General features: G+C 37.1%; 3 protein-coding genes across 4 annotated transcripts; 2 read left to right on the top strand and 1 right to left on the bottom strand.

Annotated features, from left to right (window-relative positions):
* The first annotated feature begins 4,860 nt into the window (after positions 1-4,860).
* Positions 4,861-6,863, top strand: LOC111797724 (uncharacterized). Its single transcript, XM_023680833.2, has 2 exons — positions 4,861-5,795; positions 6,491-6,863. Exons 1-2 carry the CDS (start codon positions 4,990-4,992, stop codon positions 6,549-6,551), a joined length of 867 nt encoding a protein of 288 aa, XP_023536601.1. The 5' UTR covers positions 4,861-4,989; the 3' UTR covers positions 6,552-6,863.
* A 2,858-nt stretch (positions 6,864-9,721) lies between these two features.
* On the bottom strand, positions 9,722-19,285 carry LOC111796442 (small RNA degrading nuclease 5-like). 2 transcript variants are annotated; one of them, XM_023679043.2, is made up of 14 exons: positions 19,000-19,283; positions 18,760-18,816; positions 18,598-18,663; positions 17,723-17,856; positions 17,509-17,618; positions 15,791-15,919; positions 15,541-15,611; positions 15,337-15,396; positions 14,969-15,024; positions 13,319-13,379; positions 12,953-13,220; positions 11,670-11,851; positions 11,289-11,584; positions 9,722-9,957 (listed from the first exon to the last, which is right to left on the bottom strand). In XM_023679043.2, exons 1-14 carry the CDS (start codon positions 19,114-19,116, stop codon positions 9,834-9,836), a joined length of 1,731 nt encoding a protein of 576 aa, XP_023534811.2. In that variant the 5' UTR covers positions 19,117-19,283; the 3' UTR covers positions 9,722-9,833. The 2 variants fall into 2 exon arrangements, with proteins under 2 accessions (XP_023534811.2, XP_086981094.1); XM_087124968.1 differs by lacking the exon at positions 18,760-18,816 and having other exon boundaries at positions 19,000-19,285.
* Positions 19,286-20,088: 803 nt separating this feature from the next.
* Positions 20,089-24,394, top strand: LOC111796587 (sequence-specific DNA binding transcription factor). The gene is made up of 5 exons (XM_023679276.2): positions 20,089-20,324; positions 21,775-21,904; positions 21,998-22,198; positions 22,316-22,486; positions 23,759-24,394. Exons 1-5 carry the CDS (start codon positions 20,191-20,193, stop codon positions 24,203-24,205), a joined length of 1,083 nt encoding a protein of 360 aa, XP_023535044.1. The 5' UTR covers positions 20,089-20,190; the 3' UTR covers positions 24,206-24,394.
* Positions 24,395-24,406: the final 12 nt, after the last annotated feature.

Genomic DNA, 24,406 nt, shown 5'->3' with positions numbered 1-24,406 from the left:
ACCATTTCTATGAGTAAAAGCTACGTTTTGGAATAAAACAAATGAATCATGTCAATCTCCTTTTTGTTTGTTGTCACATATTTAAAATTATATATATAGGGTTACAGTGTAACGACCCAAATCCACCGTTAGCAGATATTGTCCTCTTTGGGCAAGAGAGAAACCCAGATCCACCGCTAGCAGATATTGTTCTCTTTGAGCAATGGCTTCCCCTCGGGCTTCCCCTCAAGACTTTAAAATGCGTCTATAGGGGAAGGTTTACACACCCTTATAAATTGTGATTTGTTCTCCTCCCCAACCAATGTGGGACATCACAATCCACTCTCCTTCGGGGCCCAGCGTCCTCGCTGGCACTCCTTCCTTCCTCCAATCGATGTGGGACCTCCCCCAAATCCACCCCCTTTGGAGCCAGTGTCCTTATTGACACACCACTTCGTGTCTAGCCCCCTTCGGAGAATAGCGAGAAGGCTGGCACATCGTCCGGTGTCTGGCTCTGATACCATTTTAACGACCCAGATCCACCGCTAGCAGATATTGTCCTCTTTAGGCTTTTCCTTTCGGGCTTCCCCGCGTATACTAGGGGAAGGTTTCCACACTCTTACAAATGGTGGTTTGTTCTCTTCCCCAATCAATGTAGGACATCACATACAGGGTAACTGCGTCGGGTTTGAATATTAATAGTATTAATGAGGTGATAAGAACATATATATATATGGGGGAAAAAATTGTGACAAAGATTGGATGGGATAGGGAATCTTGTTTAAATTAGGCATGAAATTTCCCTTTTTTGGGGACTTGGACAACGAGTTGACCCATTTCCTATTCTAAATTCCAAAAACTATTTATTCATCTTCTTTTATTGCAAATATTATATATTTTTTTGCCATGTACGACGTTGGTCGGAGAGGAGAACAAAACATCATTTATAAGGATGTGAAAACCTTTTCTTAATAGACGTGTTTTAAAGCCTTGAGGGGAAGCGTGAAAGGAAAAGCCCTAAAGCAGGTTGGAGAAAGGAACGAGTGTCAGTGACAACGCTGACTCCAAAGGAGGTGGATTGTGTTGTCCTACATTGATTGGGGAGGAGAACAAAATACCCTTTATACCCCTTTAATAAGGGTGCGGAAACCCTTTATAACCCACATTGGTTGGAAGGAAAAAAGAACGAGTGTCAGCGACGACGCTGACCTCGAAGAGGGGTAGATTGTGATGTCCCACATTGGTAGGGGAGGAGAACAAAACACGTCTTTAATAAGGATGCGGAGAACCCAAAAAGGACAATATACATTTTTTAACCTAATATAAATTTTGGACAAACCCAAAGAGGACAATATATGCTACCGATGAATCTGGGCTGTTACATTTTTAAACCTAATATAAATTTTAAGATTTAAGATTTAATTATAAATTTCTAAGAAACTGAGGAGGACAATATCTGCTAGGCTGTTACATTTTTAAACCTACAATACATCTCGACTGTTACATTTTTAAACGTGAATTTGTTACATTCTTAAACCTAATATAAATTTTAAACTCTAAATTATATGCTAGAAATTACAAAAGCTACCAAATTTACATTAATTTTATTTATTTATTTATTTATTATTATTTTTTAAAAGGCAAAAATAAATAAATAAATAATAATAAATAAATAAAATAAAATGGTCTATGATTGATAACTTTTGTAAAGGAACTTTTTGGGAGTTGAGATCACGAGTTTTCAAGAATAAATAAATCAATTTTTAATTATATATATATATATATATATATACTTTCTTTTCGGGTAAAAATTGGATGTTTGAATTTTGTTCGGTAAAAGTTTGTAAAATGGTTTTCACAACGGCACATACATACGTACTCGCGCACGTATACGTGCGTGTGTGTCTCTCTCTCTCTCTCTATATATATATACATACCTGGTGGGGGCAGCTCCTCTATTGTGGGTTAACGGGAAACCCGACTCTACGAACTAGAGGAAAGGCTGCACAGCAATAGTCAGGGCGTTAAGACCGGAGTTTTTTGTAGTGCTAGCAGTAATGCAAATGAATGAATCTCATCCCCTATCAAGTTCAGTGCTTACGCCCCTTTAGAGATAGGGAGAGGGGCAAACTAAGATTTAAGTAAGGGCATTTCTGTACTTTGCTCTCCACTTCTAAATTCGTAGTTTGAGCAGTAGCTTCATCGATGTTACCTAATAAAAGGCTTGTTAGGGAAGAGACCATCTAATTCTCTGGAAAGGATTAATTGAAACTTCTTTCTGCTAGGCCTACGTATTTCCCCGGGGAACTCATACAGAGTTCTGCTAATATATATATATGAGAGTTTTGTAGTGAAGCAACGCGAGAACAATATTTACTAGTAGTGGGTTTGGGTTATTACAAATGATATCAGAGCTAGACACTAGGCGGTGTGGCACCGAAGACGCTGAGCCCTGAAGGAGGGTGGACACCGGATGATGTGCTTGTGAGGGCGCTAAGCCCCAAATAGGGGTAGATTCTGAGATCCCACATCGATTAGAGAAATGAACGTTGGGCCCTAAACGGGATGGATTGTGAGATTCCATATCGATTGGAGAGGGAAATGAAGCATTTTTTGTAACAGTGTGGAAACCTCGAAGCGGACAATATCTGCTAGCTATGAGCTTAGACTGTTACAAGTAGTTTATACAAAACCTCGATTCATCTCAACTTCATAGTCTTTAATCTCGAGTGGGTGTAAAAAAAAATTCCAACCCAATCAGTATACAACCCTAATTAATATACTGTGTGAACAATTTTTAACGAGATTAGTTGATGAACTCCAAACCGTCTTCACATAGTAACCGATAAAAAAAGGTTCATAATCACACATCATTAGAACAGTACACTAAATTGTATAACTAAACAATCAATCATGCTTTCAATTTCATCAATTCCACATGGTATTTCATTATCAATTGAGCTCGAGCATATTTATATGCTTTCTACTTCAATCAATTCTACGAGTCAAAGCTTAAAATTATGTTTCATTTAGCTACCACAAATACTTTTCAAAATCTCGTAATTAGATGTTAAATCATAATAAATGTTAGTATAATTGTCATCGACCCGAAAAATATAGAAGAATAGATTGAACAATCAATCCAATAAAATCGAGTCATTTTGAATCGTAATTCTAATATACTAAATCGATATTAGTTTATTTGATAGAACGTGACAAATAAATGACAAGAGAAAGACGTTAACTAAAGCTATTGTATATGCACAATAAACATAGACCGAGGCCCATCATTAGCTGATATTGTTCTTTTTAAGCTTTCCCTTTTGACTTTCTCTCAAGGTTTTTAAAACGTGTCTGTTAGAAAGAAGTTCTCACGCTCTCTTACAAAGGGTGTTTCGTTCTCCTCTCGGGATCTCAAATAAAGAATAAAAAGTACGTCGATAAAAAAAATAAATTAAAAATAAAGGAAAAAAGCATAAGTCATATAATTTATATAATTATTAAGGATTTAAAGTCATATTTTTTTAATAAAAAAAATTATTTTTCGTAGAGAAAATTTGATAAACCTTGATTGATTGCATTGTCAATGCTGAGATGACTGTCGTGTAATTCGCGGTAACAATAACAATGACACCGACAACTTTTTTTTTTTTTTTTTTTTTAATTTGTTTTGTAATATTGATTTCTAAATTATGCCATTGTTTTATATTATAAAAGTAATCAATAATGACATCATATTGATCATCATACCATATAATAACCTCCAATCAATGCCACATCATAGGATAAGCTAGAGCCCACACGTGTCCATATGTATGAAATTTATTGTTACAATTAACGGCGTTGACTCGCTCCATAACTGAACTAATCTGAAATACCCAACTCAAATCAAGTTGGGTTAGATTATTTTTAGTTCCGGTTGAGCTGAATCTTTAAAAAATCAATGATTCGATTTGGTTTGCAGGTCAACATCAACCCGAGATTAAAAATATTTAACATCGGTAACTAAAGTTAGTGACACATTGTTATTTATAAATATTTGATATTTGAATTTTATAAAATTTTAGTTATTAATACAACAGGTGAATAAATAAGATTTTTTTAAAAATTAATTAAATAAAAAAGACAGAGAAACTTGAATAGATCATACAACTTATCACCCATTCAACCCGTGTATAATTATAATTTTAATCTGAAATACCCAACTCAAATCAAGTCGGGTTAGATTCTTTTTTGTTCAGATTGAGCTAAATCTTTAGAAAAACGATGATTCAATTTAGTTTGCAGGTCGACATCAACCCGAAATTAAGGTTATAATCTAACTTATTTGTGATTAAAGTCAGTGACAAATTGTCATTTATAAATATTTAATGTGAATTTAGTAAGATTTTAGTTATTAATATAATCGATGAATAAATAAATTTTTTTTATTAATTAAATAAAAAAGACACCAAAAAATAGAGGTCAGGTTGTCAGTGCATAATTAATTTTTTAAAAAATATATTGTGAAGAAAATTTTTAAATTTTTTTTAGTTTAATAAAATTTATATTTTAAAAAATGGAATAATTACAAATAAAGAGGTGACAAACAAAATTAAAAAAATTATTTAACCACTAATATTTTGAAAATTTAAAAATATATTAAATTTGAAAATAATATATATAATTTTGAATATAAATAATTAAAAAAAAAGAAATGAGGAACTCAAAAGTCAAAAAACGGAACAGAAGCGAGATAATAATATTATATTAAATTAAAAAATTCCACGTCATCATCGTGTTCTTCTAGAACCCTAGACTTCTGGCTCCCATTCCAAAATCCTTATTTATTTTTATTTTTAATTTAAATAAATAAATAAATTGAAGAGAGGAAAAAGACCCACAAAGCGTCGCCCATGATAACGACTCTTCTTCTACAATACTTCCACTACCGTAATCGTACCGCCATCGCCATTTTTACACCTTCAATTTCTTCCTCTTCCTTCTCCATTTCCATCGGTTATCATCATCATGCTTGGTTCTAGCAGAAAGCTGCTCTCAAGCCCTACCGAATCCCCTGATTTTAGGGCTTTTGACGCCATGGATTTCGGTTCTCCTGCTTCAACCAGGTCCAGGTCCAGCTCCAGGCCGGCGTTGAATCATGACATCTTCAGGAGTTGGAATGGGAAGCAGATTCATCTTAAGGATGATGAGACGGTGGAGTATGGATTTCGTTTGAGTAGTCCTCAACGGAGCCCGCAGTTTTACCGATCTAATTACCAGAGCCTGTCTCCGCCTTCGAAGGCTCTTGCTATTGCTACTGGACAGAAGGAGCTTATGGAACTTGTGAATAATATGCCGGAGTCGTGTTACGAGTTGTCGTTGAGAGACTTGGTGGAGCAGCCGATGGTTTTAGGACAGCAAGAACCAACTGGAGCGAATGAGAGGGATAAAGGCGGTGATCGGGAGGTTTTTGCGATGGAGAATCGGAAATCGAGGAAGGAAACTAGCGCGTTGGTTGGGAGAAGTTCGTGGAATATGGAGAATGGAGGTTTGTATCTGAAAATGGGATTTCCGAATTCTATTGGAACTAGAACGAAGAAGAAGAAGAAGAACAACAACAACGATTCTGGTTTGAACACGAGTGCTAAAGTTTCACCTAAACCTTCTCATCCGGTGGAAAAGGATTGGTGGAAGAGAAGACTCTCAGTTTCATCTGAGACTGGAAGCGTTGCTTATGATTCTAGTGTTAACAATGGAAGCATCAAGAGCAGTAGCAGTAGCAGCAGTAATGGCAGCAATGGCAGCAACAAGAACAGAACAAAATCCTCCGGCAGGTAACACCATAGCTAGTAATTAATGGTTTCTCTGATTCACTCTCCACTTTTTAGCTTGAGAAATGAATGTTTGATCTTCTTAGTTGATATTAAGAACAGAGAAATTCACCATTCAAAACAACTACTTCTACTTTGAATCATTTCGGCTAGTAATTTCTCAATCTGTCCAGGGATCTAGTACCATAACAATTTCCTGAGTTGAATATGAGGTTTTTGAAGAACCTGCAAATTCACTGTTCGAAATAGAATCATTTCTACTCTGCATCATTTTATATAGTTTAATTTCTCAAGCTGTTTCGTGATCTAATATCCTAGGAATCTGCCGAGTAGAATTGAATATGAATGGGTTTTCTCTGAAATGAAGAACAGGCAAACTCCATTAAATACAGAATCATTCCAACTCTGCATCATTTTGGATAGTTAAGATTTCTCAAGCTGTTTCATGCTCTAATATCCTAAGAATCTGCTGAGTTAAATTGAATATGAATGGGTTTTCTCTGAAATGAAGAACAGACAAATCTCCATTAAACAGAGAATCATTCTAACTCTGCATCATTTTGGGTAGTAAAAATGTAATTTCTACTCTGAATTATTCGAGCGTTTAGAATCTCTCAAGCTGTTCATGAATCTGTTAACATAGAATGTTCTTCAAACTGGGTCTATCACAATTCTTATGAATCATAATTGAATTACAGGCATGCGAATGGAGGTTGCTGGTCATGTATTTATCCCAAATACAATGAACGGGATGAATGAAGAGGCTGCTGATCCGCCATAGGTATATAAAGATATGGAAATGAAGGCATTAGTCTTACACAGCGTCTGTAAATTCTCTTCCAGTTTTTCAACTAAAATGCTCCCTTTTTGTTCTTGCTTCTTAATATATCTATATATATATCTATATATATTGATATATATCAATATATATATATACATATATATATATATATATATATATATATGTATGTATACCCTGTGTCGTACTCCAGGGTTCATCTTCTTTAAGCTAATTGACAGAATGAATCTCCTCTTCCAGAGAAATTGATCTGTTTGTTTATTCCATTTTCATTTTGATCGTTTTCAACTGTTCTGATTACAGATTTTCCACCTGCGAGACAGCGATGTTCCTGTCGTGTCTCGGTTCTTGACACCTATTTCATTCTTTGTTCTACTAAATTCTCTATCTATTTTTTAAGGAATTGGGACAAGAATTCTCTGGGATTAGATTTCTTAGAACTTAGGTATAGCTAATGGAGAGGGATCTCTCTTCTCCCTCGTCCATTCTATAAAAGTGGAGCCGTTTTAGTTCTAATGCTTTGCCTAAAAAAGTAGTATGATCCAATTTAGATTAAATTTTTATTTCTTTATGTTTACTACCAAATGTAGGAATTTTAAACTCAAGAATAGATACTCAAATCATTGAGCTATGCTTACGTTGATCAATGTTTATATTACCCCTAATTGATAGAACGACATTACAAATGGGCGAGATATTGAATCATAATCAGTAACTTTATACTTCAACTTACAATTTTTTAATTAATGAAATCTTCAATTATTTTAGGCTATTTACCTAATTTGTTATGCTAACGAACTTAGTTATTGTTTCAAGTATTCTTTGTTCGGTCGAAAACTTACTCAAAGAAAATCCTAGCCCACCAATCATTGACGTTTTTTTATTAATTTAAATATATACTCTTAACGAAAAGGTCTACAGTTTAAATGTCACGCTCGCACATAATTCAATCAGTTTAGCTCAATTGCTATCATGCGTTAAGTAACGAAGAGTTCGAACATACGACTTCTAATATCATATTAAATCAAATAAATTTAATTCTAAAACGCATCGAAATCTCGTGCATAAATAAATAACTTATCATAGGATGTACCTTACGTTTAAAGGTAAACAAATAATTAAATGAATAAATTAAATAAAAATTGTTTGAAAATCATGACTTTTCATCAGCCTTGGAGTATTTTTTGGTTCATGACTTACGTGTGAACATATCTAAATAATATAGATTTTGAGCTTAAAATAATAATAATAATAAGAGTATTATTTTTTAATTTTATTTAGATTAAAATAAATAATAATATTCATTTATTTCAAAGTCAAAATAAATAAAATATAGAGAAGAAAAACTAAAAATAAATATATGAAATAATTTAATTTTAATATAAACAATTTTACGTGATCGTCCCTTAGAGTTTGCATCGACTAGAAGGTTTGAGAAGATTCAAAGAACGTGAGCCAAACATATTATTGGGCCCATAGGCCCAATCACGTCAAGGTCGATGTCGAGGTGAGCAAATGACCTATAGAGCATACACGTGACGCATGACAATTTAGGAAGACTTCGATGAGTCAGGTTCAATCTCTTTCGTGTTCATTTGAAAGGAAAACACAAAAATCATCGGTCAACCCTCGTGTAAGTACGTATTGTGAATTAATTGCAACATTCATTATTAATATATGAAATAACGAGAAAAAAAAAAACTTATAAAAATATTGACCCAATATAAAATTGAACCAAAAAAAAAAAAACTTAATTAAATAAATATTAATTAGAAATTTCATTTTGGGTTAAAAGAATTTTTTTAACTCAATTTAAAAATTAGGTTAAAAAAATTATTAAAAAAACATAATTTACATAAATTTATATCTAAATAATTTAAAGAAAAATAATAAACTAACCCTAAATTTATAAATTTTTAGAAGGTTCTTTATAGAAGATTCTCACATTAAATATTAATTTATTAAAATTAAATAAAAATAAATTATTACACCCAAATATTATTTACTAATTTTTTTTATTATTTATTCTCCAACTACCCGAACCTAATTTAGAAATCTTAATTAAATATATGAAAATAAATAAATAAATATTTTACAATTGACCGTTTATTTCAAAAATTTGAATAAATGACCGTACTATTAAATTGGATCTAAAAATGTCGCTACTTAATCCACTAACCTCATGGACTAAAATTGGACAACAAACAAATAAAACGGAAACGAAACCAAGTACAACAACAACCAAAATAATATTTTAACTCGAAATCAAATATAATGTTTATGAACGCTCACCAATCATGATAATTATTAATTTATGCATGTCCTAATTTCCGCTATGATTACAATCAATTTAGTTATTGTGCTGCATTAATTTAGTTATTGTTCGGGTTGGGTCGGGTTGGAGATTTTTTTTGACCCAATCCAACCCAAAACTTTTCACAACCTAACCCATCCCAACCACCTTATTTCCGAGTTGGGGGTTTTGGATTGAGTTGTCAAATTTTTTTTAAGTTTTATTTATCACAATTTATAATTATTCGAATAACAAATTTTTTTAATATATATATATATATATAAAATAAACTAAATGAATTAAAAATAATAAAATAATATAAAAAAATTAAACAAAATAATAAAATATATATATATATATATATATATAAAAGAAACTAAACATAGAAATTATTATTAAAAACATTAAAAAGAAACAAGTAGTAGCCTCAAAGCGTGAATGTTTTTAGATTGACCTCAATACCACTTTGACAAATTCATTAATACGGAATTTTTTTAATAATAATTTATATATTTTTATTTAGCTCGGGTCAACTCGAAGGTTTTGCTCACGAACCCGAAATCGAACCGATTCAGTTCGGGTTCAGAAAAGTGAACCCAACCCTACCCGAAATGTTTATCCAACCCTACCCGAAATGCTTATCCAACCCTACCCAAAATGCTTATCCAACCCAACCCAACCCTTATAGTTCGGGTTGGGTTGGTCCGAGTTGTCGGGTTGAATATACACCCCTACTGCATTTCACTCGATATCACTTCAGCCCCACATGCCAAACACGTGTGTCAAATATAGATACAAAGCCAAAAAATTCGACGGTAGAATATGCCAATTTGAGAATAGCTCAACTCGTTCAGATATATATAAACGACCATATAAACGACCAAAAGGTAAGATGTTTGAGTGTTACTCCCATGTATTGAACTCTTATAATTTGGAAGGATTTGAGTAATCAATGCTTTATACATACAAAACAGAGAGCTACCTCAGCTTGGGCATGGAGCTCTTCCAAGATCTTGACAACCTTGTCACGGCATATGCTTGTTTCACTTTTCTCCACTAGCATTTTTCTCAATCTACATTCATATACATAGACATCCAAATATGTTCAAACTCTAAGGTATCGACTCGAGATGTTGTAAGATCAAATATATTGTCTCGTGAAATAAGTCAATATACACATAAGTAGCTAAAGAAAAAAGAGGATGAAGTAGTTATGTCTACCACGGTCGTCTTAAACTATAACTCTCATGTTTAGAAAAGTATCCCTGTAACCGTCTGAGCCCACCGCTAGGAGATATTGTCCTCTTTGGATTTTCCCTTTCGGGGTGTCCCTCAAGGTTTTTAAAACGTATCTGCTAGGGAGAGGTTTCCACACTCTTATAAGGTATGTTTCGTTCTCCTCCCCAACTGATGTGGGATCTCACATAGCTCAAACCCACCGCTAGTAGATATTATCGTCTTTGGGCTTTCCTTTCTGGGATTCTCCTCAAGGCTTTAAAACGTGTCTACTAGGGAGAGGTTTCCACACCCTTATAAGAAATGTTTCGTTCCCCTCTACGACCAAGTGGGATTTCACAATCCACCCCCCTTGGGAGCCAGCGTCCTTGCTGGCACACACCACCCGGTGTCTAGTTCTAATACCATTTCTAACAGCCCAAGCTCACCGCTAGCAGATATTGTCTTCGTTGGACTTTCACTTCCAGGTTTCCCCTCAAGATTTTAAAACGCGTCTACTAGGGAGAGGTTTCCACACCCTTATAAACAATGCTTCGTTCCCCTCTCCAACCAACGTGGGATCTCACTGTTATAACCGGTTGTGCCCACCAATACTAATATCCCTTTCAACAAGCTAATTATCTTTCCCACCATCAAATAGCAAAATAATTCGATTGATGAAAATGAAGGCCACTAATATAGCACAAGGGAAGGTGATAACAGAACAAGCTTATAACAGCCCAACCCCACCGCTAGCAGATATTGTCCTCTTCAGGCTTTCCCTTTCGGGCTTTCCCTCAAGGTTTTTAAAACGTGTCTGCTAGGAAGAGGTTTCTACACCCTTATAAAGAATGCTTCGTTCCCCTCTCCAACCAAAGTGGGATGGATCTCACAATCCACCCTCCTTCGGGATCCAGCATCCTCGCTGGCACTCGTTCCCGAAACTAATCACATTGAACTCAGCTAACAAGTTTTTCATGGATCAAAGTAATTACTACATGAAAGCTTCTAATGGAGCAGGCAGAAAGTGTTAATCCCAGTAACACAGAAAGGTGGTCCGCAGAATTTTATCATCCATGTTCTAATACGTGCTAGATTCTTAGCAACTTAACATTGATACTCAAAGGCAGTAAGAACATACAACACTAAATGGAACTGATATCTAATCTCAGAAGCATTAAGCACATACCTCTGTACAAGTGCTATGTCACCGTGACCCGTGCAAATAATAAGCATAGCATTCGTAGGTAGCGAGGCATAGAGGCTATCGATTCTTGAATCGATACGAGCCAAAATTTCTCGTTGTTCGACACAGATCTTGGGGCTGTTCCTTTTCTTGCTGACAGATTTTGTATCACAAGTAACTAATGACAACAACTCTGCAAGCTTTACATTCAATCTTTCTTCATCATCTGCTTGCTTCTTATGGTAAGAATTCAATTCAGAAAATTGTGTCCAAACGAAGTGAACTCTTTCATTCATTGCCTAAAACAATAATAGGCACAAACAAACTATTAGGATATGAGTTATGAATGAATTTTCAGACAAATGCAATCAGCAGCTAGCCAACCTCTTTTTTTGCCTTTGCAAGAGCTTCATCATCAGATGTTACAGGGAATGCATGTGATGATTCGGAGGAATATCTCTTCACGGTTGAAACATCGTCAATGAAAGAAGACATCTTTCCGCTCTCACCAAGTATGTTAAGTAGCTTCTTTCGGACTAACGATGGAGGTGATCCGAACTCCGGTCCTGTTTGAAAACAAGAGAAAAGGCATACAATAAGAACCCTGCAGAGTTTATAACACGACGTGAGGCTAAGGACCGAACTCTACAATGCAAAAGCGTAACGACCCAGATCCACTGCTAGCAGATATTGTCCTCTTTGGGCCTTTCCCTTTCGGGCTTCCCCTCAAAGCTTTAAAACGCGTCTACTAGGGGAAGGTTTCCACACCCTTATAAATGGTGGTTTGTTCTCCTCCCCAACCAATGTGGGACATCACAATCCACCCTCCTTTGGGGACCAGCGTCCTCGCTTGCACTCTTTCCTTCCTCCAATCGATGTGAGACCGCCCCCCTTTGGGGCCCAGCGTCCTTACTGGCACACCGCCTCGTGTCTATCCCCCTTTGGGGAACAACGAGAAGGCTAGCACATAGTCCGGTGTCTGGCTCTGATACCATTTTTAACGACCCAGATCCACCACTAGCAGATATTGTCCTCTTTGGGCTTTCCCTTTTGGGCTCCCCCTCAAGGTGTGTCTACCCCCCTTTGGGGAACAACGAGAAGGCTAGCACATAGTCCGGTGTCTGGCTCTGATACCATTTTTAACGACCCAGATCCACCACTAGCAGATATTGTCCTCTTTGGGCTTTCCCTTTCGGGCTCCCCCTCAAGGCTTTAAAACACGTCTGCTAGGGGAAGGTTTCCACACCCTTATAAATGGTGGTTTGTTCTCCTCCCCAACCAATGTGGGACATCATAATCCACCCTCCTTCGAGGCCCAGCGTCCTCGCTGGTACTCTTTCCTTCCTCTAATCGATGTGGGACCGCCCCCAAATCCACCCCCCTTTGGAGCCCAGCGTCCTTACTAGCACACCGCCTCGTGTCTACCCCCTTCGGAGAATAGCAAGAAGGCTGACACATCGTCCAGTGTCTGGCTCTGATACCATTTGTAACGACCCAGATCCACCGCTAGCAGATATTGTCCTCTTTGGGCTTTCCCTTTCGGGTTTCCCCTCAAGGCTTTTAAACGCATCTACTAGGGGAAGGTTTCCACACCCATATAAATGGTGGTTTGTTCTCCTCCCCAACCAATGTGAGACATCACAAAATGACGGTAGAATGTCACTTACCATGTTTAATTTTAAGAAGTGCAAGTTCCATAGTAGCTCTTGCATCTTCGACACTATCGTGGCCATTGCTAGATTGCTGTATCTCCCTGGAAAGAAATCTTTTAGCAAGAATCCGAAGGGCGGATTTATGAGAGCCACCACGGGGATGCTTATATAGAACGGCAGTATCAACGACGAGATCGTGAGAGATCTTCAATGCCATCAGGTCATTCTCCAGTGAATGACCAACTAGAACAGTCTCCTTGTGAACAAGATTCAAAAAATCTTTCTGCAATGTACATTTACCACCAATACATTAGAAAGTTCCCTCAAACAATGATTGCTGCAAGTAGATAACATCAGTGAGTACAGTGTCAAAGAGAGAACCTGAACATCTTCTAGACTAGTGGTAACCTCATTTAACATTTCACATGTAATTCCACTAAACCTGTTAAAAGACACATGAAAAAGCGAACGAGATTAGCTCCTCGTTTTTCATTAGTATATTCCGCCTTGAGACTATATGAAGACAAGTGAATTAGAGAAAAGCAGCCATACGGTCACGTCGGGCGCCTGGCATTAACACCCAAGATAACCTAAGAACTTCTTGTACACCCAAAAGTTCTCTACCCTTTAAGCATTAGTTACCTAAGTGGAGATCAACCATAAAGATTTCTTTTGGCTTCGGTGAAAGGAAAGGAATCTTAGACTATTTGTGAACAAGTTGAATGTTGAGGCTTCTTTTGTTTTTAGTATCAGAACTTGACCTCTTGGTAGTGTTCAAACCATAAAAATTTCTTCATTAATTACAGTTTTATATTTTTTTATGCAAAGATCTTTGTGATTACAGTTTTCCATGATTATTAGAAAATAGAAAGCCTTTTTGTGTTAGTTCTTTTTGGGAGGGGGATTCCTCTACCCCGAGCCCAAAGGTATCTGTTTAGTTAGTTTGAATATACTCACTTTTGTGAGATGCCACATCGGTTTAGATAGGAAAACGATGCACTCTTTATAAGGGTGTGAAAACCTCTCCCTAGCAGACGCGTTTTAAAAACCTTGAAGGGAAGCCTGAAAGGGAAAGCCCAAAGAGGACAATATCTGCTAGCGGTGGATTTGGGCTATTACAAATGATATCAGAGCTAAACACCGGGCAATGTGCCAGCGATGAGGCTGAGCCCCGAAGGGGATTGGCACGAGGCGGTGTGCCAGCAAGGACGCTAGGCCTCAAAAGGGGTGGATTGGGGGGTGGTCCTACATCGATTGGAGAAGGGAACGAGTGCCAGCGAGGACTCTAGTCCTGAAGGGGGGTGGATGGATTGTGAGATCCCACATCGGTTGGGGAGGAGAATGAAACATTCTTTATATGGATGTGGAAACCTCTCCCTAGCAGACGTGCTTTAAAAACCTTGAGGGAAAGCCCAAAGAGGACAATATCTGCTAGCGGTGGGCTTGGGCTATTACAAATGGTATCAGAGCCAGATACCGAGTGATGTGCCAGCAATGAGGTTGAGCCTCGAAGGGGGGTGGACACGAGGCGGTGTGCCAACAAGGACACTAGACCTCAAAAGGGGTGGATTGGAGGGTGGTCCCACATCGATTGGAGAAGGGAACGAGTGCCAGCGAGGACGCTGGACCTTGAAGGGGGGTGGATTGTGAGATCCCACATCGGTTGGAGAGGAGAACGAAGCATTCTTTATATGGGTGTGGAAACCTCTCCCTAGTAGACGCGTTTTAAAAACCTTAAAGGGAATCCCGAGAGGGAAAGCCCAAAGAAGACAATATCTACTAACGATAGGCTTGGACTATTACACACTTACACGTTATTATCCAAAAACAAAACAAAACAAGCATCATTGTCGAAGGTAAGTAATTTAAAGAATAGTAAAACATGCAATATAACTAAAACGACTTCATAAACCATCATATCAATCAAATACAGGAAGCTACAATTTTCACATCATAAAACTTCTCTTGATGAGATTTGTTTTATATGAGACATCCAGTCTATTGTCTACTAAAAGCTCAAGAAGATCTTACCTCGTATTGTAATCAACAATTGCATTTGATGGCTTTACCAATTTGTCGAGGACGATCTGAAATAATCAGGAAAAGGTAATAAACGAAAAAAATCGGACACGTAGAAGTATAACATATTGGCATAAAAACAAGATCAAATACAGATAGTTGTGACATAATAAAAATTGTAGTACTATGTTAACTCAAAACAGACATAGCTGGTTTAAAACTTTAGTTCAACAAACTGGATTTAAAGTCTCAAATACAGATGGTTGCACAAACTATCAAGAACATGATTTAAAGTCTTCAAAGCATTAGTTAAGTTTCCTCGTACAAATATCCAACGCTTTCGCCAAAGCACGTAACCGAAGCAGAGATGGAGTGCATACCTGTCCTGCCATGTCCACCAGGGTTATTCTTGTGAGCTCAAACCCTTCACAGGTCACACACTAATAGAAGTCCAAAAAAGAATTAAATGATTATCTTAAATCAAGAATTACAATCAAAGAGAATTATCGAGTCTTCGCTGACTAAGTAGACAGTAACATAAACATTCCACTTATAAACAACTTTAATACAAACAATAGACTTACCATTTCACAGTCAAGTGCCAACATTTCATAAGGTGAAGATCCCATAGGAGCAGGAAGTGTTTGGATAAAACCTGAATCAAATGAATAATTAAGTTACAGAAATTTCGAACTCGAAAAAAAGTTTCAGTGAGGGTGGGAGAGAGGGGGCAGGGGAGGATGGAGAGAGGATCCATGGTAGTTAACTTCGGAAAAAGGTGAAAATAGAGCTTTCGAAGCGAACGAAAACGATTAAGTAATAAAGATAAATCACCTGGTTGATTGAATGGATAGCCATTGTCTTCCAGTTCTTTGGCAGTTAGTGTATAATATGTAACAGGGAAAGGTAACTCCTTCGGGAGTTTGATAGATATTGGTGAGTCTTTTTCAGGGCCAAATATTTCTGCACAGTCCATGAAGTATATTGAGAGAAAAAGAGAGAAAGAGAATGTAAACAAGCCAAAAGGTTAGTTCATCATAATGCAAGAGTGGATAAAAGGCATCAAAACCACTTTCAACAAATATATTGCCACTAAAATGCCTTCTTCTCGGGAGAATATATGTAACAGCCCAAGCCTACCACTAACAGATAATGTCCTCTTTCGGTTTTTCCTTTCGGGCTTCCTCTCAAGGTTTTTAAAACGCGTTTGCTAGGGAAAGGTTTCCACACCCTTATAAAGAATGCTTCGTTCTCCTCCCCAACCGATGTGGGTTCTCACAATCCACCCCCCTTCAGGGCCCAGAGTCCTCGTTGGCACTCCTTCCCTTCTCCAATCGATGTGGGACTCCTCAATCCACCCCCCTTCGGAACCTAACGTCTGGCACACCGCCTCGTGTCCACCCCCCTTTGGGGATCAGCCTCCTCGCTGGCACATCGCCCGGTGTTTGGCTCTGATACCATTTGAGACAACTCAAGCCCACCGCTAGCAGATATTGTCCTCTTTGGGCTTTCCCTTTATGGCTTCCTCTCAAGGTTTTTAAAACGCGTCTACTAAGGAAAGGTTTCCACACCCTTATAAAGAATGTTCCGTTCTCCTCCCCAACCGATGTGAGTTCTCACAATCCACCCCCCTTCAGGGCCCAGAGTCCTCGCTGGCACTAGTTCCCTTCTCCAATCGATGTGGGACTCCCCAATCCACCCCCCTTCGGGACCCAGCGTCTGGCACACCGCCTTGTGTCCACCCCCCTTCGGGGATCAGCCTCCTCGCTGGCACATCGCCCGGTGTCTGGCTCTGATACCATTTGAAATAGCCCAAGCCCACCACTAGCAGACATTGTCCTCTTTGGGCTTTCTCTTTCTGGCTTCCCCTCAAGGTTTTTAAAACACGTCTACTAGAAAATGGTTTCCACACCCTTATAAAGAATGTTTCATTCTCCTCCCCAACCGATGTGGGATCTCACAATCCACCCCCCTTCAGGGCCCAACATCCTCGCTGGCACTCGTTCCGTTCTCGAATCGATGTGGGACTCCCCAATCCACCCCCCTTCAGGACCCAACGTCTGACACACCGCCTCATGTCCACCCTCCTTCAAGGATCAGCTTCCTCGCTGGCACATCGCCCAGTGTTTGGCTCTGATACCATTTGTAACAGCCCAAGCCCACCGCTAGCAGATATTGTCTTCTTTGGGCTTTTCCTTTCAGGCTTCCCCTCAAGGTTTTTAAAACGCGTCTACTAGGGAGAGGTTTTCACACCCTAATAGATCCCACATCGGTTGGATGGGCTTGGGCTATTACAATATAGGTCTTGATGCCCACATAATTATGTAGGCTCACCTTTAAACTCCTTGTAGCACATTTTTACACTCATAAAAGTTTCGCGTTATACCCCCAACGACGAAAACAAGATGGTAACATTGATAATAGCAATGTGGTAATAGAGTATAAAATTCCCTACTCCTACAAAGGAATAGAAAGAACACTAAAACAACACAAGAAGAAAATAAACAGCCGAAGAGCTAGACAAAATCTAAGTTTGCCAATGGCTCACAAACCTTGTTCAGACGTCAATTTATTCTTTAAGTCTACACTGTTTGCATCCCTCTTCCTCTTTACCTTACACGTCAAAAGTGCATCAATTGTTTGCATTCTATCTGAAATACAGCTACCAAAATACAAAGAATGAAAACATAAGGACTGCACCATAAGTAAATCCCAGAAACATTCTAAAACGTAAATAAATGCAACGTTCAATAAACGAACGTGTACCTAAGAGCTAAAACTGGCCTTGGACTGCCACAGAATCTTTTAAATGTAGGAAGTATCTTGGACTGTGACATGTATAGAGCAGCATCCAGGCCAGGGAGATAAACCATGACCACTTTTGGGATTAGGGGTTTATTCTGCAAATATTTAACTCTTTAAGTACTTCCAAGAAATCTTTCTAAGACAAACTAACAATCTCAGTTCAAAAATAATTATATGTGATGGAAGTGAAGAAAGGAAAGGAGGAAACTCTCTTTAAGCAAAAAAGACGGAAGGCAGCTAACAAATATTTGAAGTGTTTGTGCCGTAATGCCACAACTTACAACTTTCAAAGCTCTGATACCACTTGTTGTACCCAAATGCCACAACCAAAATGTTCTGATACTCAATTGTTGTTGCGGAAGCGGAAGCAAGATCAATTGCACTCACACACCCACAAATATATACTAACAAAGAGATACAACGATTTACGTGGTTCGGAGAGAAGAAGTTACCCTATATCCACGGGTGGTAGCCAATCACTATAACCAAAGTGTTTACAAGTGTATCTCTCACACTCTCACACTACAAAGTTTCTTTTACAAAGTCCCTCTCAATTGCTTCTAGACAAATACAAAATGGTAATGACTCGACACCTCAAAACAATGCTAGACAAGTTTTTATATAGGCATGAACCAAATAAACGAGAATATGAACCAAAAGGGTTATGAACTAAATGAGAGTTATGACGATACATCACACCATGAAGTGTAGACGTTTAAATTAACAAACAACACCGTATTCGATTTCCATCTAACAACATAACGTTCATAGTCAGGTCTCTGCTTACACAAAATTTCAAGTTAGAGATATCAAGTAAAAGTTGAAAAGGTATTGACCTTGATAAAAACCCACGATGGCATGAAACCTTCAGCAAGAACCCAAGTTACAAGCCCTTGAACATCCTACAAAAAAAAAAAAAAAAAACAAAAAACAAAAAAACAATGAAAAATCTAATAATCAACATTATTATAAGAAACTTGGCAACTAAGCAAACTCACTTGCAGACTTAAAGTTGAATTAGATTCTGGAGTTTTGAAAAGAACCTCAGCTTTAGCCTACAAGAGGAATCAAAGTAAGCAGAATTCAGTACGTTATCCAATGCCATTAAGTTCTTGGAGGATAAAAAACCTATGCAGTTCAAGGAAATACTAACACCCCTTTATTGATTTAACGACAATAAGAATCAAGGGCTTGAAAAGGCAAATGGGCAGCTGAATGATGAAGAAGAGAATACATACATCGGTTCCATAGATATCGAAGAAGCTGGGCTTATCCTCCTCCTCCTCCTCCGTATTGCCCACGTTCGACTTGCCCTCTTCTTTGGCATCCAAAGCTGAAACACTGGAAGATGGCATAGTGTTGTTTTCTGGGCAGAGAGTGAACAAGGGAGGCGAAAGAAGTTCCTGCAAGTCTTTAACTCCAAAGCCCTGCACCTGAATCAAAACCCATCAAAAAAAAAACTAAAAACTTTCCTATACAAGTGTCCTATAATCGAGTGTAGAACAATGGTGAATGGTTTAGGGTTTACAAATTATGGTGTTGTTCCTAAACTATTTAATTTGATATATACCATAATCTTAATTCGATTAAGAAATAGTTATAGAACAGGCTGGTATATTTATGCACGTACAAAAAAAAATATTAATACTTAAAAACTTCGTTTTCAAAGAATATTTTATTGATTCATTTCTAAATTGAGAAGTCCAATTATTTATTCAAAATTTATTAAAATATTAATTTGTAAAATTTATTTATTTTTTTTTTTTTGTTAAAAATTATTTTTAAGATTTCTTATAAAATAAATAATAATGCAATTAAATAGAGATAAAAAAAATATTTATATATATTTGTATAAAAAAATATATATATTTAAATTAATAATAAATTTGAGTTAATTCCGAGAGAATTCATGAATTAACTCCATCTATAAAAATTTTATTTATTTGAATTTAACCTTAAACGACAAGTGTATATATCGACACTTTATAGATTATTTTTAAATATTTTAATATTATTTTAAAAAATTCGTGAATATTTTTAAAGCGTGATATAAAAATATTTTTTAAGTTTTTTTTAAATTTAAAAAAAAAATTATGTGTGAAAGTATTTTTAAAATTCTTTTAGAAATAAAAGATTTATAGTTTTCCTTCAAAATTAAAGGTAATAATTTTGGATTTTTTAAAAAGTATAAAAACACATTTTCAACCATAATTTACATTTATTATTTATTATTTATTATTTATTTATTTATTTTTTATTATTATTTATTTCTTCTAGAAGGATCGGGTCGCACACAAAATGTGTAAAGCCGGTTAGGCTTATAAACTGGAGGGGCGAAGCTTCGTTCTCGCTTCGTTCAAAATCGGTATTATCATCGCTTCGCCATTCTTACTCCAATCGGCAAAGTTTACGAAGGCGTTTGAGCGAAGATGTCCCGATCGCTGGTGCAGCCGATCGGACAGAAGAGGCTGACGAACGTGGCGGTTGTTCGTTTGAAGAGACACGGTCTGCGCTTTGAGATCGCTTGTTACAAGAACAAGGTCCTTTCTTGGCGCTCTGGCGTGTAAGCTCCCTATCCACCTCCTTTAGACCCTGTGTTTTCACTTTCTTAGTTATTGGATTTTCTCTGGTTGTTGTTTGCTAGGTTCTTATGGATAGAAGATTGTAAAGGTTTGATGTTATATTAGGATTGATTTTGTAGATATATTTGTCAAAATGGAGGATTTCATTGGCTAACGGATTCGAAAAAATCTCTTTAAATTGCATAATGTGTATGACACGGCTTTGATTGTGGTTATATGTGTCGGTTTGCTAATTGAGAGTTTGGGGAGGAAGAAGAGTTGAGATTAACTAGCCTCCAATTGCACACGATTATGCCCAAAATTTAATGTTCTTCTCATTTTCTTGGCAACCAAACCTAATAGGGTTGGGTTAGGTGGTTGTCTCAGCTGTGCGCAAGAGTGATAGATTCTTACTGTTTTAATAGGTTCTTTCTAGCTCTTTTGTGCAAGGGAAGGTATCCTGTTTTTTTTATTTGTTGAGTTCAACAACACGAGTTTGAACTTCGAGGTGGTTTTTAGCAAATATTCTCATGGTATTAGAGCCCCTTCGTTTTAGCCACCAATATCCTTCTCCATGGCTTTTGAATCCTGATACCATGAGAATATTTGCTAAAACTACAGCAATTAAAGAGTGGTGAGAGTTCTCTATTTATAATCATTTACATAATCAAATAAATGGAATCAGCAATAAATGGATACACGATATTTGACTATAATAAATGGTCAAATATGATATCTATGGTGAATAGTAATGGAAGACTAAATATCCTTGGTCATACCAGATATTTGACTATAATAAATGTCAAATATGATACATATGGTAAACAGTAATGGAAGACTAAATATCCTCAATCATACGAGATCTTTGCCTATACTAAGGGTCAAATATGATACATATGGTAAACCACAATTCAAGGCTAAATATCCTCAACACTTCTAATCTATTGATCGAGGGTATACGTGCCTTAGCATGAGTTATCCAAGTTAACATTTTTCCTTGAGAGATATTAAGTCGATACCCCATAGTTTTTACAATTTGAAAATAATTGCATGAACTATATAGTTAGCTAAAGAGCAAAAGACACTACTTTTAAACTTCATTGTTTATAACTATTCCATTGGCATGGCATTTTTAGTAGATTCCACAGTATTGCCCTTTTAGAAAATCTTATGATTGTGGGTAAATATATTAGTTAAACAGACCACTTTGATGACATGAGTTGAGTGGTAAATTGTAAAATTAGGTGGATATAAATATATACGATCAGATCATTTTTAAACTTCAGGGCTCAATTTGCAATTGCATCAAATTGCAAGGTTGTCTTTTGCAGTTTTCCTTTCGTTAATTCATTTTCGTTCCCAAATGTGTACTCATTGACCTACTTTGGTATTAATTTATGTTTGTATCACATAGTGTATCAACTATGAACATGATGATGGATGTTTCAACAGGGAGAAAGATTTAGATGAGGTCTTGCAATCGCAAATTGTTTATTCAAATGTTTCGAAAGGAGTTCTTGCAAAAACCAAAGATTTAAAAGCAGCTTTTGATACAGATGATCAGGCGGAAATTTGTTTGAAGGTTCGTGGAATTTTTTTCTAATTTTTGTTATAAGTGTATGATTTTGTGGTGACTTTTTATGAACTGATGAGATCATCAACTTTCTGGTACTAGATTCTTAAAGAAGGGGAACTTCAAATTGCAGGGAAGGAGAGGGAGGCTCAATTATCTAATCAGTTTCGTGATATTGCAACCATTGTTATGCAGAAGACCTTCAATCCTGAAACTAAACGCCCTTACACGATTAGTATGATTGAGCGACTCATGCGCGAAATTCATTTTGCTGTTGATCCAAATCACAGCTCGAAGAAACAGGTAGCTTGATATTTTTTGCTGTATGTGAGATTGACATTCTTCTGCTCGAAATTTGTATAATTCTAAATTCAAGGTCGCAATATTAATCTGACTTTTTTTTTTTTTCCTGAAATGCAGGCATTAGAGGTCATTCATGAGCTCCAGAAACAGTTCCCAATTAAACGTTCGCCTATGAGAATACGTTATACTGTACCTGAACAGAACTTTCCATCTCTCCTTGATAAGTTGAATGCCTGGAGTGCTAGTATCATTTCCAATGATCCGTCTGGAAATCAGCAACGAAGCATTGTAAGTCTGAGTCTTCTTTTCCCTTCCAACTTGCTAATGATATCATCATTTCACTCTTTCTCCTAGGACAAGTTGAACTCTTGTATTGCATATTGGTTCCTGCATGGGTGTCAATGTGCTAGTAGTTGCCCATGTGTTGGACTAGGCCATGATAAATCGTGTGAACCAAGATTTTAGCAAGCTAGCCATTTCGACCTAGCCATGAACGACGTTCTTTGTGATGATTCACTCTTGTTTTTTTTTTTTTTTTTTTTTGTGATAGAAATTTCAAGCAAGGTTTAGAAATTTAGTTGTGCTTAAAACCAGCTGGTGCTAAGAAGATTTTGAAATGTTAATATTACTTTCCCTTTGCTCATATCATTGTGTCATTGCTTCATTTTGCTGGAGGGGGATTGAGGGGAGGAAATTGTTTGAAACACTATACTAGTACATGGATGCATCAGTACCGTTTTTTTTTTTTTAAAAAAAAAGAATAATTGCCATAATCACTACAATCAAAGGGCTGTGCAAGTATGGTGCTAGGTTATTGTAACAGTTCAAACCCACCGCTAACAGATATTGTCCTCTTTAGGCTTTTCCTTTTGGGATTCTCCTCAAGGTTTTTAAACCGCGTCTGCTAGGGAGAGGTTTCCACACCCCTATACTCTTCAACCGATGTGGCATCTCACAATTCACCCCTTTTTAGGGCCTAGCGTCCTTGCTGGGACACCGCCTCATGTCCACCCCCGTGGTTCAACCTCCTTACTGGCACATTGCCTGGTGTCTGGCTTTGATACCATTTGTAATAGTCCAAGCTCACTACTAGCAGATATTGTCCTATTTGGACCTGGGTTGTTACAATGGTATCAGAGCTAGACACTGGGCGATGTGTCAGCAAGGAGGCTGAAACCCAAGGGGGTGGATTATGAGATTCCACATTGGTTGGAGAGGGGAACGAAGCATTCCTTATAAGGGTGTGGAAATCTTTTCCTAGTAGACGTATTTTAAAACTGTGAGGCTGACAGTGATACGTACAGGCCAAAGCAAACAATATCTATTAGCAGTAGGCTTGGATTGTTATACTTATGGTAAAAACCATTGTATATATTGTACCTATCATCGATTTGATACGATAATATCTTTCTATTCTTCATATCAAATGTTGACTGTTATAATAAGTTCGTTCTTGATTGTTTACTATCTCTTCGTATGTGCACTTCTCATTAAGTATTGACAATGCGTTACATTCAATAATACATGGAACTTAGTTTTTGTGGTTGATTGTTGCAACAGATTTGTGAATTGGATCCTAGCTTTTATCGAGACTGTAATCCTTTAATGAGCGAACTGCAAGGCAAGTTTGAAGTTCTCTCTTTCTGTTTGCACGAGGAAGGGGACACCAACGTGGATCAATACGACGATGACGATTTTGAGAATGTGGAGCTGCCACCCCGACACGTCAAGGAATCAGAATCAGCTATTCCTCAGCTAAGCGAAGCTTTACAAAAACAGGCAATCTCTGTCGATGGCGGGAATACTGTAAAGGAGGGAAAACGCTGCAGCACATGCAACGTAGTCGTGGGGGATGCTATTCAGTTTAGAGAGCATCACAAGAGTGAATGGCATAAGCATAACGTCAAGCGCAAAACCAAGAATCTCCCTCCTTTAACCGAAGAAGAGTGCATGGTAGAAATAGCTATGGGCGACTCGGAGTCCGACCTGAAGGAGTACTCATTTTGAACTTCCTACTGTTTAACGCTTGTCGAGTTAGTATAAGCTTTTTTGGTTTACGTCAATTTGGTACGAAAGGAAAATACAGTAATTGGCTAGTCATAGGTAATGCTCAGCAGTCACAATGGTGTGTTTCAATCTCAGTTTTCATAGTTTTCTCTGTTTCGAGATTTCAGTGATATACATATACCTTATCTACGACATGAAGTA

Source organism: Cucurbita pepo, chromosome 6 (assembly GCF_057944985.1).
Source record: "Cucurbita pepo subsp. pepo isolate OVF chromosome 6, ASM5794498v1, whole genome shotgun sequence".
Taxonomy (NCBI): Eukaryota; Viridiplantae; Streptophyta; class Magnoliopsida; order Cucurbitales; family Cucurbitaceae; genus Cucurbita; species Cucurbita pepo.
This window is presented reverse-complemented; position numbering and strand designations above follow the sequence as displayed.